General features: G+C 32.1%; 1 protein-coding gene across 1 annotated transcript; it reads right to left on the bottom strand.

The window, feature by feature from the left end:
- Positions 1-1,005: 1,005 nt before the first annotated feature.
- Positions 1,006-5,883, bottom strand: LOC130810703 (17.6 kDa class II heat shock protein-like). Its single transcript, XM_057676841.1, has 2 exons — positions 5,662-5,883; positions 1,006-1,296 (listed from the first exon to the last, which is right to left on the bottom strand). Exons 1-2 carry the CDS (start codon positions 5,881-5,883, stop codon positions 1,006-1,008), a joined length of 513 nt encoding a protein of 170 aa, XP_057532824.1.
- Between the last annotated feature and the right edge of the window lie 11,269 nt (positions 5,884-17,152).

Here is a 17,152-nt window from a genome sequence, read left to right as displayed (position 1 = left end):
CCATTTAAGATCCTGACCCGTTCAAAATCCATTTCAAACCCGCCAAACCCGCTCTAGACGCGACCTATTCTACAATCCAAAATCCATGTCAATTTCATTCTAAACCTTTTTTTTTTTTCTGCACTCAATTTATATTTATATATAATTCAAGACTCATTTTAATACTAATAAAATCTTTAAAATGCAAAAGAAAGTTAGAAAATAAATAATTAAATTAAAACCCATTCAGAACCTGTTTAGGACTCTAGACCCATCAGATTTGGCGTTTCTGGGTCAAAATCCACCAAAAATTAATATCAAATCTGATTAGACTCAATCCAAATTCGACCCATGACCATTCTTATGTATAATTTATCTGTTTATTTGCTATATTTAGAAGAGTTTTTTAAATTTATTTGTTTGAATGATGTGGGGATAAAGAAAAGGGTGAGCTTTTATTCTTGGTTCATTCTCAACAATGTGAAAGCAAGATAGATGCTTCTATTTCATATGATCTAGATTATATACTTCTTCCGCATTATTATACTTTCTACTTTTTATTTTATTACGTAATTTAATGTGTTATTTTTATTATTTATATCTAGAGTAAAACTTATAAAAATTAATACCATAAAGATATGTAATTAGACGATTTAAACAATATCTCACTTGACTAGATTCTTTTTTATACATTAGCCATATATATATAAAATAAACTCAAATAACATACATTACCAAAATACTAACGTAGAATTTCAAGTATTTCAAAGGGAGGTAGTATATATGTTTGATAAAAGTCACAAAAGTAATAAAGATACCTAAAACATAAACATACGTAGAATTTCAACTTACACGATCAACAATTTTATAAATCACTTTACAATTACAAATAAATAAGGTGTTATACGCATTACATTTTTAACAAACACAATCAATGAACTAATAAGATTATTCAAAATTATTCGAAAAATAAATTTAATTTCAAAGTGATGGAAAATAGGTTAAATTATAAAATTAAAAAATGTATTAAGAGATGGAAACATTGGTAAGGAGGGAATTAAGTTCGGAATGATCATGAATAGGTTCAATAGTTGTGGACAACTTATTCTTAACAACAGTAATGGAGAGCACACCATCTTTGTAAGTGGCCTTAACATCTTGAGAAAAGGCATCGTCTGGCAAAATAAATTTCCTCATATACCTTGCTCTTCGTCTTTCTATCCGTATAACTTTCACTCCTTCTTTATTTGTCGGTTCTCCGATCATCTGCTTCTTCTTCTTTCCTGATACATGAAGTATCCCATTTTCTACCTTCACCTACTCAATAAAAAAAATATGAATATGAGAAAAATTCAATTTTTTATTTTAATTTTTTTAGTTTGATTCTGATTTTTAAACATAATTTACTCAAAAACTTATTAAACTTTGTTGTGATTGGTGTGACTTGAGTGCACATTTGATGAGGTGTATTCATGTGTGACCTTTGGGATGGAATCCCATGAATGTGTTAATGTGGGTGTATTAAGTTTGGTTTTGATGATTGATTTATGATGGTGATTAAGTATGGATTAATAAGGTAATGAAGTGTAAGAGTTATGGGACTTAATGAAGAAGTGGAAAGGTTGATTCAAGATGCTCTACTATGCAAGTCGAGCAATACTGTCAGAAGCTATCTGAAGTGCCGCTCGACCAGGCTGCTCGACCGAGCGAGCCATATTGGTAGGTCGAGCGGTCAGACAGAATGCTCCAGAATGGAGCTGATGCTCGCTCGACCGAGCGAGCTCTCTGATCCGGTCGAGCGGATCCTCTGATGTGCATGGGATGCTGTTTTTCGACCTTTCAAGTTCTTGGAGTTATTTCATATTATTCATTACCCTATATTAATGTTGTATTCAGGAGAGCTATTGATATTCTTGTATCTAGTACTATATATAGAGCTCTCATACTCACATTGTAAGAAATCCACAAATACACCCCAAGCCAAACACTAGCCTATATCTCTTCTCTATTGTAATTCTCCATATTTGAGAGTTCTTTGAACTCCTTTGATAATATAAGAGATACTACACATTGGAGGACGTAGCCTTAGTTGGGTGAACCTCGTTAAATCTTTGTGTCGTTTTATTGCTTTATTTTCTCCTACAAACATTGATATCTTTGGTAGCGTAATTTGTTTGTCACTAAAACTTCATACACTCGATCTTGGTAATATTGGAGTTTGAAACACATTGTTCTAACTCTAATACAGTCGTTTTTCAAACTTAATGTTTAAAAGTTTGATAATAAACTTGCCTTTTAAAAATGTAAATGTTACTTTTATTTTATTTTATTCTTTAGCTGTTTAATTAATTTTACTAGATAAATTTCCACGGATGTAATAAATATTTATTGATATGAATAAAGATATTATTTTATAATATTAATTCATTTACAACATAAATTTAGCTATAAAATCTTTGTACTTCCTACGTTTAATATTACTTGTACCAAACCAACTTTTACACTGTTCATCATTTCATGATAATTTACATATTTTAACTATTATACCAGGAAAAAACATCGTCATGTGGGATCTTGTTTTATTCATCTCGTTGCATATTTTCATAATATAAAATTTTTATAATTTTTAGTTATGTATAACTCTAGATACCAACGATCCGACAAAACGCATTGGATTGTGCAAAAATGTGTTTGATGCAAGTATTTTCGAACGGAGGAATTATTTGTTATGATATTATCATTAACAAAGTGAATAAATAATTTATTATACATACAACAATAGTAAATACTACACGCGTTCTTTAAATCTTGCACCATTTGACTTTTCACAGTCCCTAATGCATAACTTTAATCGTTTTTTATTGTTAATATCTCTATTTATGTTTATCAAAAAATTATGAAAATTACAAATTAATATATTTTAGATCGAGACAATTCAAACAAGATCTCATATGACTATGTTTTAACTTATAGATTAACGACAATATAAGAGTAAAATTTTGCTGATGAATAGTGCACGATTGTCAAATGGAGCAAGATATAGAGAACGTAGGAAGTATATACTCATAGTAATTATTGATAATTGAGACAAATAAAATTTAAAAAGTCTTCAACTAAAAAAGATATGAGGGAGGATTTAGTTGAAAAAGTAACCAAATTAGTTAGCTTATTCATTATATGATGATGATTAATTATCTAAGTTAAAATAAAGATTTACTTGTATATTATTTTTTTGGTTATATAAGAAAATATAATGTTTCAAAAGATCATCACATATAATCATAGTCAATCAACAAATATTACACCTTTTAATGAGTTAATTGTTTTCCTAAATATCAAGTCAATATCAAAAGTTTACATGTCAATAATAGAAAAAAAAGGCGAAATTTTTTAAAGACACTGTGCACAAGTTCGTAATTAGTATATTTTTTGATTGATTAATTGATATTATCATTATCAAAGTGAATAAATAATTTATTACACAATGATAATATTAAAACATATATTCATAATAATTATTGATAATTGAGACAAATAAAATTTAAAAAGTCTTCAACTATGATAGATAGGAGGAAGGATTTAGTTGAAAAAAATAGCCAAATTAGTTAGCTTATTCATTGTATGATGATGATTTATTATATAAGTTAAAATAAAGATTTACATGTATATTTATTTTGGTTTAATAAGGAAATATAGTATTTCAATAGATCATCACATATAGTTATAGTCAATCAACAAATTTTACATGTTTTAATTAGTTAATTGTTTTTTTAAATATCAAGTCAAATATTAAAAGTTTTTCTGTCAATAATAGAAAAAAGGCGAAAAAATTTAATGATAATATGACACATATTTCAAGTCATTTCTTCATTACTATATGAATCATTGATTATTGATGATTTTGCTTTGTAAGTTGGTTTACAACAATTCAATTTAGAATGAATGTTTGAATCGCTCAATGTTTGTAAATATTTCTTGTTATAAAGGATATGATATCATCCAAATCATTTTAAAGTTATGTCAATGAAACCTCTATTATTATGCATTTATTGTTCAAACTAAAAATTAATTAATCTATTTAGAACATATAAAAAATTAAAATTTCTACTTTCTCTTTCATTTACTCCCTCCGTCCTATTTAATTTGCAGCATTTTTATTTTGGTCCGCTCCACTTAATTTGCATTATTTTTAATTTTGAACTATGGCCCACCATTTTCTTTTATCTCATTCATACATTTTAACTCTTTTTTAATTTCAACTACACAATTCATTCTTTTTCTTTATTTACTACCATTATCTACCTTTTTCTTAAAAAATAATAATTTTCTCTTTGCTAAAAATTATACGCCATAGAGTAGTAATATTTTTCTTAAACACAAATATTAAAATTGAAAACCCAAGGAGTTTCCAACATGTACTTAGATATTCGGATCGATCTAGATACACCGAACTATGTAACATTTCCTATACAATTTAGTACCTATTATTTTACTTGTAAAAGAATACTTAATTTGAAAACTAATTATTATACACTTATATGTCAGATTTTGATTACGTGGTTTGGAAAATGTTACATATTTTAGTGTAGAGGATGCAAAAATCTTAAAAGGAAAAATTTCTGTGAATAATTCAAACTAATTTTAGTTACCTGTTAATAATCTTACAGTTTGTAAATTTTTTAATAATTTATTTTTTTGTTTTTAATTTATTGCCAATGGACCCTTAGAAAAATAATCTACTATATCATGTTACCTTTTATCTTCTTCCTTCTTTATAATAATCCAATCTATTTTTTATTACCTACCGATAATTTCACCTTTAAAATTTTGTTCAATAATCGAACCTTACTTTTTGTTTGTTGACAATAGACCCTTCAAGAAACTAAATGAAATTGCTATTACTTCCCAAGCTTGTGAAGTTAATCATTGCATAAATATTAATTGTCTTTACATACATATACCATCAAATATGGGTGTTCAAAAATCCGATCCGCTTGACCCGACACGCGGATTTACACCCAACCCGTTATATATTATCTTTATCAAGTTGAAATTTACATGTTAAAATAATATAAAAGATTAATAATAGTTGTACATTTTTCACTTCCTTTCAAAGTAAAATACCCCTTTTAATCAATACTACAGAGAAATTAAGTATTTTAAAAATTGTGGATTTTTTGATGATAATTGAAGAGAAAATGTGTTAAAGAAATTAAAAGAGATTTAACATGTATGGATGAGATATTTTGGATTATCATAAACTAGTGGCAAAGAGAAATTGAGTATTTAGCTTCTTGAAGGGTCCATAGGCAACAAATGCAAACAAAGGTTAGATTATTAAAAAAAATTCAAAAGGTGAGCTTATTGACAGGTAATGAGAAATAGGTTGGATTACTATAAAGAAGGAGAAGATAAAAGTTAACCTGATATAGAAGGTCATTTTTTAAAAGTTCCATGGACAACAAATTGAAAGCAAAAGTTGAATTATTACAAAATTTTCAAAAAGTAGAATTATCAACAAGTAAATGAAAAATAAGTTAGATTATTGATGGCAAATTTTCCAAAACTCTAAACATAATTACTTCATCCCAAATAGTAAAAGAGGAATTACTCAATAAAAAAAACATGTCAATATTTAACAAATATAATAAAGTAAATAATTAAATAAATAAATAATTTTACCTTAATATTTTGAGCATCAAGGCCAGGCATATCAAGAATAAAGGAGTAAAAGGATGGGTGTTCATAAATATCAGCTGGTGTTCTTAATGTTGTCTTGTGTTCATTCTTTTTTCCACCATTCATATTCTTTCCTTGATGATGATCATGATCTCCTGCTGCTTCATCTAATATCTTTTCATTTTGATGATGATCATCATTAATCTTTGTCATGATTTCCTCCATTTTCTGATCAAACTTAAGAAGTCAATCTGATTACTTTTTCTCAGATTTGTTTGTTTAATTTGACTTAGTTTAAGAGCCTAATACCATTATGTGCATATAAATAAGCCAATAAAAGAATCTAGAAGTATTTTTGATATGCAAGCTTATCTTGTTGCCTGTTCTATACTTCCATCTGTATTATGACTTTGTATTTCATTATTTAATTCCATCTCTTTTGATAAGATAGTTTGCATGGTATAAGCGTAACAATTGTGATCATAAGAGGAATTTAGGGGAACTTCTTTTTTTTTTTTTTTTTAAATTATATATATATATATATATATATATATATATATATATATATATATATATATATATATATATATATATATATATATATATATATATATATATATATATATATATATGCTGCATATCTAGGGGAACTGTAATATACAGTGTAATTTTATATGCAGCATATAATGACTTCATTCTCCACTTTTAAACCGGAGCAATAAAATAACTAATCTGCTGCTGTTACAAGTGCTTGGGTCCTAAACTGCAACAAATAAAGGGCTAAAAAACCTTAACACATGAGTTTTTTTCCACTAGTACGTCATAAGGGGATTTTAGACCCAAATTTGTCTAGGTTATGGTTTGAATTAGTTGATTAAAATTAATATTAAATTTTGTAATATATAGAAGTAACACATAAAAAGTTAAGCTGATTTAACTACACATGAAAAAGTAAACGTTCTTTTAACTATCTAATGCTAGTATCTTAAGCTCGCCCATGTTTGTCTTTATGAGATTGCTTTATATTAGTAAAATATGAGAATCATTTTTAATATATACTTCTAAGATAGAAACCCCTAAAGACAGAAAATTAGTTTGGATTTATGTTAGGGAGATCTAAAATCTAAAATGGAAGCAATTCATCTTATAAGACAAGTAATGGAGTATTAATGGGCAAGAAAAAGAGACTTGCGCATGATTTAATTTATTGACAAAGAAAAGTATTTCGAAGAAATACATTAATATAGTGGAAGATATGTATCAACAAGTAAAGAAGAATTTTAGGACATGTGGAGGGGCAACTTTCCAATCACAATTGGCCTTCATCAAGTCTCGCCGAAGCCCCTTTCTTTTTGTTGTGATCCTAGATTTGATGATTCGATCAATATAAGGAGAGCTACCATGGTGCATGTTATTTGCTAATGACATTGTTTTGGTAGATGAGACACGAGAGGGGATAAATACTAAGTTAGACGATGGGGACAAGAGTTGTCAGAGTCACAAGGTTCCAAATTAAATCAGAGCAAAACATAGTACATGAAGTATAACTTTATCATAGACTAAATAATAGTGATACTATAAAGCTAGAAGAGAAAGAAATCACTCTAAGTGGATACTTCAAATACATTGGGTTATATTTTAGAGTAGTGGCGACATTCAAGAGGATGATTCGACCCATAAAATTAAGTATGGGTGATAAAAATGAAGAGCATCTACTGAAATATTATGCAATAGAGATGTGCCTTTAAAGTTAAAGAGAAAGTTTCATCGAATGACCATAAGATCAATGTTAATATATGGATTAGAATGTTGGGATTTTAGAAAAGATCATATACAATAAAGATGAAAGTAGCAAAAATGCAAATGTATCGATGGATGAGTATTGAGTGGGCATACCTTGAGGGATAAAATTTAAAACGAAGATATGAAAAAGGCTTACGATTTGCAAATATTGAAGGAAAAATTAAAGAAAAGCGTTTAAGATAGTTTGAACATGTGGAAAGACAAGGTTTAGCAAACCGGTAAGGAAGATAGAAAGTTGGAGCTCAAGAAACTCAAAAAGAGCGTGAAGAACACCGAAGATGACTTGAAGGGAAACAGTGGAAAAGGGTATGAAGAACCAGACTTACAAATTGATTCATGTAGCCGAGTCCAATCTTTTGGGAGTAAGGCTCTAACATTGTTGTTATTAGGTTATATACGAATACTTGAATCTTAAATCAATTATCTAGATTATACGATAACAAGGCTTTAAAAAAATGTTAGGAATTACAACTTGGAATGCTGGCCATAGCGTTTCTTGTTTGCTGCCACCTGAGCTGTCTCTGCCACCCAAAACGGTGTCAGTTGAAACCCTAACGAAAGAGTCTAGGGAAAAAAAATAAGAAAGAGAAAGAATAGATTTAATAGAGCAAAGAAGCTTACCAAATGTATTCAAGATCGGGGATAAAAACTAAGGAAGGAAAGAGAATAAGAAAGCAAAAAATGAAGCATACTTAGTTTTTGAAACACCTTTTCAAAGTTAAAGCTTTTACAAAAAAAAAAAAAAAAGTAACATTGCTATAATAACTCAGTTACTAAGTTATGATATGCTATAAAGAAGTTATATTTTTTTGTGTTTGTAGGAATTAGAAGAGTTACAATGGTATGCATGGCTACAGGGAAAGAGAGAAGTGAGCACTAGGAGGATAATGATATATGTAAACATTGCTACAAGAATTTAAACACTCATTTCTGATTCAAGGACATGCAAAGCATCCAAATCTGGAGATGGTTATTATGAAGTCAGGGATAGTAAGTCTTTCTTACCAGTGTGTTTAAATGACCGAACATGCCTTTGCAGTGCTTGGCAAATCACATGAACGCCTTGTAAACATGCTACGATGGCTATTCTTCATTCAAGTCAAGACCCACTCAAATTCAGTAGTGAGTGGTACAGTTGCAGGAGGTATAAGGAGGCTTATTCACACACTATTAGGTCAATACCAGACACAGATTATTGGCTAGAAATGCAAGGTTCATTGATTAAGCCTCCTCCACAGATAAGAGCTATTGAAAGAACTAGTAAGAATAGGAAGAGGGCTGTTAATGAGGAAAGGAGGGGGGAAGAGGTCTGCTACTGTAAAATGTATTAGGTGCAAAGAATATGGACACAATGTCAAAACATATAAAGGAGGCTTAACAACAAAGGAAAACAAGAAAAAGAAAGCCACTGCTGTAACAGGCTCAAATTTCTTAATCTTAATCTTCTTCCGAAATTTCTTTTCGAATTCCTAATCCTTTGGTTATCTAATTCAAATCACCTTTAATTCTAAACCTTATTCCGATTTTTGTAATTTCTTCCAAATATTAAACTTAAAAATATATTTATATTCTTAAATTTCTTTATAAGCACTAAAATATTATTTTATTATTTTATACTACAAAAAGTAAAATTTTAATATTATATTTACGGTTTTATTAAAACGTTACGTTTCAATTTCGTTTCCTTAAACTAACTTTACTACTTATCATTTTAACTTTAAAACTTTGATTTAATTATTTTATACCTAAAAATTAACTATATTTTTTTATTAACTTTAAGTATAGTTTTAACTAAAATTTTCTAAGTAAACTTTCATATTTTCATAATCAAACCTTAATCATACTTTCCCATTAATCTAAAACATTTCACTAGCATAAACTAGAACAAAAATTTGATGAATCAAAATCCTTTCTACATCAATCCATAATGTTCATCACTTACACAAGCTATCACCATTTCCTTACACAAGTTAACCTTCTTCTACACTCCAAATTCTTACACATCCACTTGCACACTCCAACTCTTACACATTCACTTACACACTCTAAATCACTTACACAAGTTAACCTTCTTTTTCATACAATCTTATGAACTAAAAAGTTGCCCAAAACCCATTATAAATACCCCTCCTTAGCCATGAGATCACTTACACCCCCATCATCAAATCTTTCTACCATTCTTTCTTATATCTTCACTTCATTAACATCTTACTAACTTTATACCCTTTTTATTTGTTGAAGAATCAAATGAAGATGGAGCTTGATCTTATCACTTCTTAAGCCGATAATCATCAACTTTTAAAAAGTCAAGTATTATCTTTTGGAGCTTGGATATCTTTTTCTTTTGGGTAATTGAAGATCTACTTCTTTGAAGCTTGGAACCTTGAAGACTTTCTTTTGGAACTTATTTCCTTAAGTTCTTATTTTTCTATTATTATTCTCTTACTTGGTTTAGCACCACCTTCGGAGGAAAATGGTACACATTTTCTTAACTCTCTCGTTATGTGATATTTATTTATGGTTACTCGATAATATAAAAGCATGATCAACATGATTTTATTTTAGTCATTTAAACTTTATATGGTAATATTAAAGTTATATCCAGTTTAGTGATATTTTCGTCAAAACAATAATACTTTTGGGACACTCAAAAAAAAAAAGTCATATATATGGAAATTTTTGATTAATATGATAATATAGATATATATGAATTTTACTAGTTAAATAAACTTATGTGTTTAAAATGATTTCATATCATCTTGGTGTTTTGATATTTTTTTTGTTGGACTCAAGTAATTATAAAGAATTATTAATCGGTTTATCGGTAAAATAGTCAAACAAATTTGTTAAAATGCATAGCATTGTTTTTCTTGAAAACTCATTTCATATAGATTTTGGACCCTTAATAATTTGTCGGATTATGTTATTTTTATAGTGATGATAGATCCGTTTTACTATTTTACTGGTTATTTGATAAAATATGTTATTAAGTACTTAGAAATATTACCCTTGACTGTTATGATTATTTATGACACAATAATGACTTAGTTTAGCCTCAGGAATCTTAGTATAGCTACGAAAATTTGTTATTTAATTAAATATTAATTTATTAGATACTAGTAATTTGTTTCTACTAAAAGGGTAGAATTGTCAAAAATTTGACTAGTGGAAGTTTGACTTATAAGAATGTAAACTATTTCGGTTTAGAGTCTTGTTTGATATTGCATGATATTGATTGTATGACTCTGATAGTAAGGTAACGTCGAACCATGGACCGGCATGTAAAATCCCGGCGTCCGTGTTAGCCGGCACGTAAAATGCGGTGTCAGACAGGGGGTCCGAGAAAAACCCATCCTGTGAAGTCTCGAGCATAACAGTATTGAGAGGAGTGACGACTCCCACCACAGTTAGGAATTAGGACTACGGTCCTCACCTAACCAGACCCTTACATATATCAGTTGTCATTATTGTTGTGATCTTGTGATGTGCTATGATGGTAAAGCTATGAGGCTTAATTGAACTTGATTAAATAAGCATTAAGGTTACCAAGTATTTAGTAGCAGTAATGAACTTCTGCAAGTATTGAGAATGTAACTTAATGGCTTAGTAAAGGTCAATAATGAGTAATAACCTTCTATATTGTGCTTGATGATTATTTTGTAAGCATGATTTAACTATCGCATCATAAGCTTATTGAGAAAATTGTACTCGGCTTTATCGCTGACCGATTTAATCGGCTGTCATCCGTATTATGGATGACAGTATTTTGCAGGAAAAAAAATTAGCTCAGGTTTCGATCCAGGCCGCAACTTTAATTATTCTATCGAGGACTTAGCTTCAATGATTTTACTTGATGACTATATTGTACTTATGTTTTTTTTATCGTATTTAAGTAAACCTTATTTTATATTTTCTCAGTTGTAAGATATATTTTTACTTATGTTTTGAACATTTTTTTTATTTCAAATGGTTTTTAGCAGTTCGGCGTTTTACACTTCCGCATTATTTATCTTAAGTATAATTATTAATGTTAATTATGTAACGAGAGTGCCGCTCCTGCTACACGTGGTATCAGAGCTAAAGTTACTCGAATCTTGGAATTTTAGTTCCATGTGACTCGATAGCTGACTAAAAAAAAAAAAATTAAAATTAAAAAAAAAAAAAAAAAAAAAAAAAAGTGGAAAAAAAGAAAAGTATTTCAAATGATTTTCAAAACAAGTCTTCCTAAAAATTCTATTTGTTTTCTATGTGCTTATGTGACTATGTGTAAAATTACGTGCTAGATTAATTAAGTTAATGTGAAAGTTAGTCACATGTTTAAAAAAATATTTTAGGTAAGAAATGGCGTAACTTCATCTGATCACGAAGCTAGAGTTCGAGAGCTAGAAGCACAACTAGCTCGGATGGAAAGGACAAATGAGCGACTGATCACCCTCATGGAGAATCAGGCTCAAGAGGCCAATGACGACGGGAAATACTTTAAGAATATGGCATATCATCGTCCGCCGCAATACGACGGAGAAGCTGATCCGGTTCGCTTTGAGAATTGGCTCGCAGAGATGGAGAAACTTTTAGAGGTCATTAACTGTCCAGCGCACCTAAAAGTAAAGCTGGCTTCCTTCTACCTATCTGGTCCAGCAGAGTTATGGTGGCGTTCTGTCAAGGCCACTATGACTGATACCTTTTGGGATGATTTCCTTATAACTCTTCGTCAACAATTCTATCCGCCATCACTCCAACGGAAAAAGGAGAATGAGTTCTTACATCTTCGTCAGGGTCTTATGACCGTGATTGAGTACAGTTGTAAGTTCAATGAGCTATCTCGATTTGCTTCTAACATCGTAAGCAAAGAAAGTGTTCGTGCATCCCGCTTCTTTGAGGGTCTTAATCTTAAGATCCAAAAGGGGATCGGGAAGTATTCTGACTTCCGAGATCTCTACGACCGAGCGCTTGAGTATGAGAGGATCCTTGAAAAAGAGGACAACGCCAACAAAAGAAAATTTAGTGGAGGCAACAACAACAGGAACAAGAAGCCGACCAATTGGGATCGCAAGCCGTTCCAACCAACCACTTCAACAAGAGTCACAGTTTGGAAGTGTCGCTTATGTGGTAAGGATCACCGAGGTCGTTCATGCACTGGGAAGATCATCTGCTTCAAATGCAAAAAGGAGGGTCATGTTTCCACTAACTGCCGAGAAGGGATCCAGTTGGGAGCTAGTAGTACTGGTAATTATGGAGCTCCTAGTTCTTCGGGAAATGTTCAGAGTATTGCAGCTAGGAGGACTGCCGGTTTGCACGCTATTAGCAACCATGTAGACAATCTTCATCAGGCGTTTGAGGGTAAGGTCATTTCTGGTCACTTTGTTGTAGGAGACTCTTTGGCTCATATTCTTTTTGATTCAGGAGCTGACCGATCTTTTATCTCTTCTTCTTTCCTTCATAAATCCTCTATCTCTCTTGAACCTCAAAAATTTAATCTCCAAATTCTATTACCTGACGGTTCACCATTCCTGTGTGACCGTATCTTTCCTAATTTCCCACTTAAGATTTCGGACAACCATCTACCTGCCGATTTAATAGTGTTTGAGTTGGGTACATATGATATTATTTTGGGGATGGACTGGTTGGGACGTCATCATGCGGAGATTTTGTGTAAAGAGAAGATCGTTCGGGTTAAGGCTCCAGGTGGAGAATGTTTGATTAGGAAGAATTCTGTGTTTCCCATTCAGACCATTTCTGCAGTTCAAGCCATTGAGATGATTAAACATGGAGATAAGGGATATTTGTGTTTTATTGCTAGTAGTGAGGAGAAAATCAAGTTAAGTCTTGAGGAAACCCCAATTGTTTGTGATTACCCTGATGTTTTCCCTGAGGATCTACCTGGTTTACCTCCAAGGAGAGAGGTTGACTTTCATATAGATCTAATTCCTGATGCTACCCCTATCTCTAGGACTCCGTACCGTTTTGCTCCAGCTGAGTTAGCCGAATTGAAAAAGCAATTAGATGAGTTATTGGAGAAAGGTTTTATCCGACCTAGTGTGTCACCCTGGGGAGCCCCTGTTCTGTTTGTGAAGAAGAAGGATGGAACGATGAGATTGTGTATTGATTATAGGGAGATTAATAAGATCACCATTAAGAATCGTTACCCTTTGCCCAGGATAGATGATTTGTTTGATCAGCTAAGAGGCGCTCAGGTGTTCTCGAAGATTGATTTAAGGTCTGGATATCATCAATTGAGGATAGCTAAGGAGGATGTTTCTAAAACAGCATTTCGGACCCGATATGGACATTATGAGTTTTTGGTGATGCCATTTGGGTTAACAAATGCACCTGCAGCTTTTATGGATTTGATGCAGAGGTATCTTCGTCCTTATTTGGATAAATTCGTGGTTGTTTTTATCGATGATATTTTGGTATATTCAAGGAGTAGGGAAGAACATGAAGAACACTTGAGAATGATTCTGGAGCTTTTGAGAAAGGAGAAATTGTATGGGAAGTTTAGTAAGTGTGAGTTTTGGCTTGAGGAAATTTCTTTTCTAGGTCATATGGTGTCTAAGGGTGGAATTTCTGTAGATCCTGAGAAGATTAAAGCAATAACGGACTGGCCGATTCCTAGAAATGTGACTGAAGTTCGGAGCTTTTTGGGATTAGCTGGGTACTATAGGAAATATGTTGAAAACTTTTCTAAGGTTGCTCGTCCCATGTTTAAGCTGTTGAAGAAAGGGATACGATTTCAGTGGAATGAGAGGCACACAATTGCTTTCGAGGAATTAAAGAAAAGACTTACTACTGCCCCTGTTTTAGCAATGCCTGATTGTAGCAAGCCATTCGAGGTCTATTGTGATGCTTCATTCGAAGGTTTAGGTTGTGTACTTATGCAAGAAGGAAAGGTCATAGCTTATGCATCGAGGCAGTTAAGGCCACATGAGGTGAATTACCCCGTGCATGACATTGAACTTGCTGCAGTGATCTTTGCTTTGAAGTTGTGGAGACATTATTTGTATGGGTTACCGTGTAAGATCTACACTGATCATCAAAATTTGAGGTATGTCTTCAACCAAAAAGAATTGAACATGCGCCAAAGGCGGTGGCTTGAGGTTATTAAGGATTATGATCTTGAAATTGTGTACCACCCTGGAAAAGCGAATAAGGTAGCTGATGCCTTAAGTAGGAGACCGAGAGTGTCTGTGAATGCCATTATGTCTGTACCATGGGAGTTGTATCGTGAGATGCAGAGTTTGAGATTAGAGATTTGTAGTCGACACGAGGTTGGTCAGTATTTGGGAGCAATGACTATACAACCCACTTTGTTTGATCGTATAATTGAGGCACAACTTGAGGATCCAGAGATTGTTGAGTTGATCCATAGAGTTGAGAAAAATGAGACTGATGCTTTTGAGTTAGGAGAAAGAGGAGAGTTGAGGATGAACGGTAGATTGTGTGTTCCAAATCAATTTGAATTGAAGATTGAGATTTTGAAGGAAGGTCATCAAAGTTTATTTCATTTGCATCCAGGTCGAGATAAGATGATTGAGGAGATAAGAGAGATATTTTGGTGGAAAGGTCTAAGGAAAGATGTCTCTGATTTTGTGTCTAAGTGCCTAGTCTGCCAGAGGGTAAAGTTCGAGAGACAAAAGAGTTCAGGGTTGCTTCAACCGTTGCCTGTCCCAGATTGGAAGTGGGACTCGATTTCTATGGACTTTGTGGTAGGGCTGCCAAGGACCCAGCGAGGGAATAATGTTATTTGGGTCATTGTTGATAGATTGACCAAGGTCGCTAGATTTGTGCCAATGAAGAATACTTGGGGGGCTAAGCAATTAGCAGATGCCTATGTCCGAGAGATTGTCAGACTTCATGGTGTTCCGAGGACTATTGTTTCTGATAGGGATCCGAAGTTTTTATCGAGGTTTTGGGAAAAGTTGCAGGAAGCTTTTGGGAGTAAGTTGTGCTTGAGTACTGCTTTTCATCCTGCGACTGATGGTCAGACTGAGAGAACTATTCAGACTTTAGAGGATCTTTTGAGATGTTGTGTGTTGGACTTTGAGGGTTCTTGGGAAGATAAATTACCGATGGTGGAGTTCGCCTACAACAACAGTTTCCAATCTAGTATTAGGATGGCACCGTATGAAGCTCTTTATGGAAGGAAGTGTCGAGTACCTTTGTGTTGGGATTTGATGGATAGGACCATTCCCGAAGGTCCAGATGTGATTCAGGAATCCATTGATGCGTTGAAGATTGTTCAACAGAACATGAGAGCAGCACAGAGCCGACAAAAGAGTTATGCTGATAATCGTCGAAAGATGTTGCAATTTGAGGTTGGCGACAAGGTTTTCCTAAAGGTTTCACCTACAAGAGGTGTCCAGCGTTTTGGAGTTCGAGGAAAGTTGAGTCCAAAATTTATTGGACCTTTTGAGATCCTAAGGAGAGTCGGGGAAGTTTCTTATGAGTTGGCTTTACCTCCAAGTTTAGCAAAAGTTCATAATGTGTTCCATGTTTCACAGTTGAGGAAGTATGTTCATGATCCGTCTCATGTTCTAGCTCACGAGCCGCTTTTGATTGAAGAGTCTTTGGTGTATGAGGAACGACCAATCAGGATCTTAGATACCCGAGTAAAAGAGTTGAGAAATTCGAGGATTCCATTGGTCAAGGTTTTGTGGTCAAACCACGGGGTTGAAGAGGCGACTTGGGAAAAAGAAGTCGACATGAGAGAGCGTTATCCTAACCTTTTTGGTAAGTCCTAGTTTCGGGACGAAACTATCTAAAGGGGGAAAGAGTTGTAACAGGCTCAAATTTCTTAATCTTAATCTTCTTCCGAAATTTCTTTTCGAATTCCTAATCCTTTGGTTATCTAATTCAAATCACCTTTAATTCTAAACCTTATTCCGATTTTTGTAATTTCTTCCAAATATTAAACTTAAAAATATATTTATATTCTTAAATTTCTTTATAAGCACTAAAATATTATTTTATTATTTTATACTACAAAAAGTAAAATTTTAATATTATATTTACGGTTTTATTAAAACGTTACGTTTCAATTTCGTTTCCTTAAACTAACTTTACTACTTATCATTTTAACTTTAAAACTTTGATTTAATTATTTTATACCTAAAAATTAACTATATTTTTTTATTAACTTTAAGTATAGTTTTAACTAAAATTTTCTAAGTAAACTTTCATATTTTCATAATCAAACCTTAATCATACTTTCCCATTAATCTAAAACATTTCACTAGCATAAACTAGAACAAAAATTTGATGAATCAAAATCCTTTCTACATCAATCCATAATGTTCATCACTTACACAAGCTATCACCATTTCCTTACACAAGTTAACCTTCTTCTACACTCCAAATTCTTACACATCCACTTGCACACTCCAACTCTTATACATTCACTTACACACTCTAAATCACTTACACAAGTTAACCTTCTTTTTCATACAATCTTATGAACTAAAAAGTTGCCCAAAACCCATTATAAATACCCCTCCTTAGCCATGAGATCACTTACACCCCCATCATCAAATCTTTCTACCATTCTTTCTTATATCTTCACTTCATTAACATCTTACTAACTTTATACCCTTTTTATTTGTTGAAGAATCAAATGAAGATGGAGCTTGATCTTATCACTTCTTAAGCCGATAATCATCAACTTTTAAAAAGTCAAGTATTATCTTTTGGAGCT

The sequence above is a fragment of the Amaranthus tricolor genome, chromosome 4 (genome assembly GCF_026212465.1).
Source record: "Amaranthus tricolor cultivar Red isolate AtriRed21 chromosome 4, ASM2621246v1, whole genome shotgun sequence".
NCBI classification, from domain to species: Eukaryota; Viridiplantae; Streptophyta; class Magnoliopsida; order Caryophyllales; family Amaranthaceae; genus Amaranthus; species Amaranthus tricolor.
This window is presented reverse-complemented; position numbering and strand designations above follow the sequence as displayed.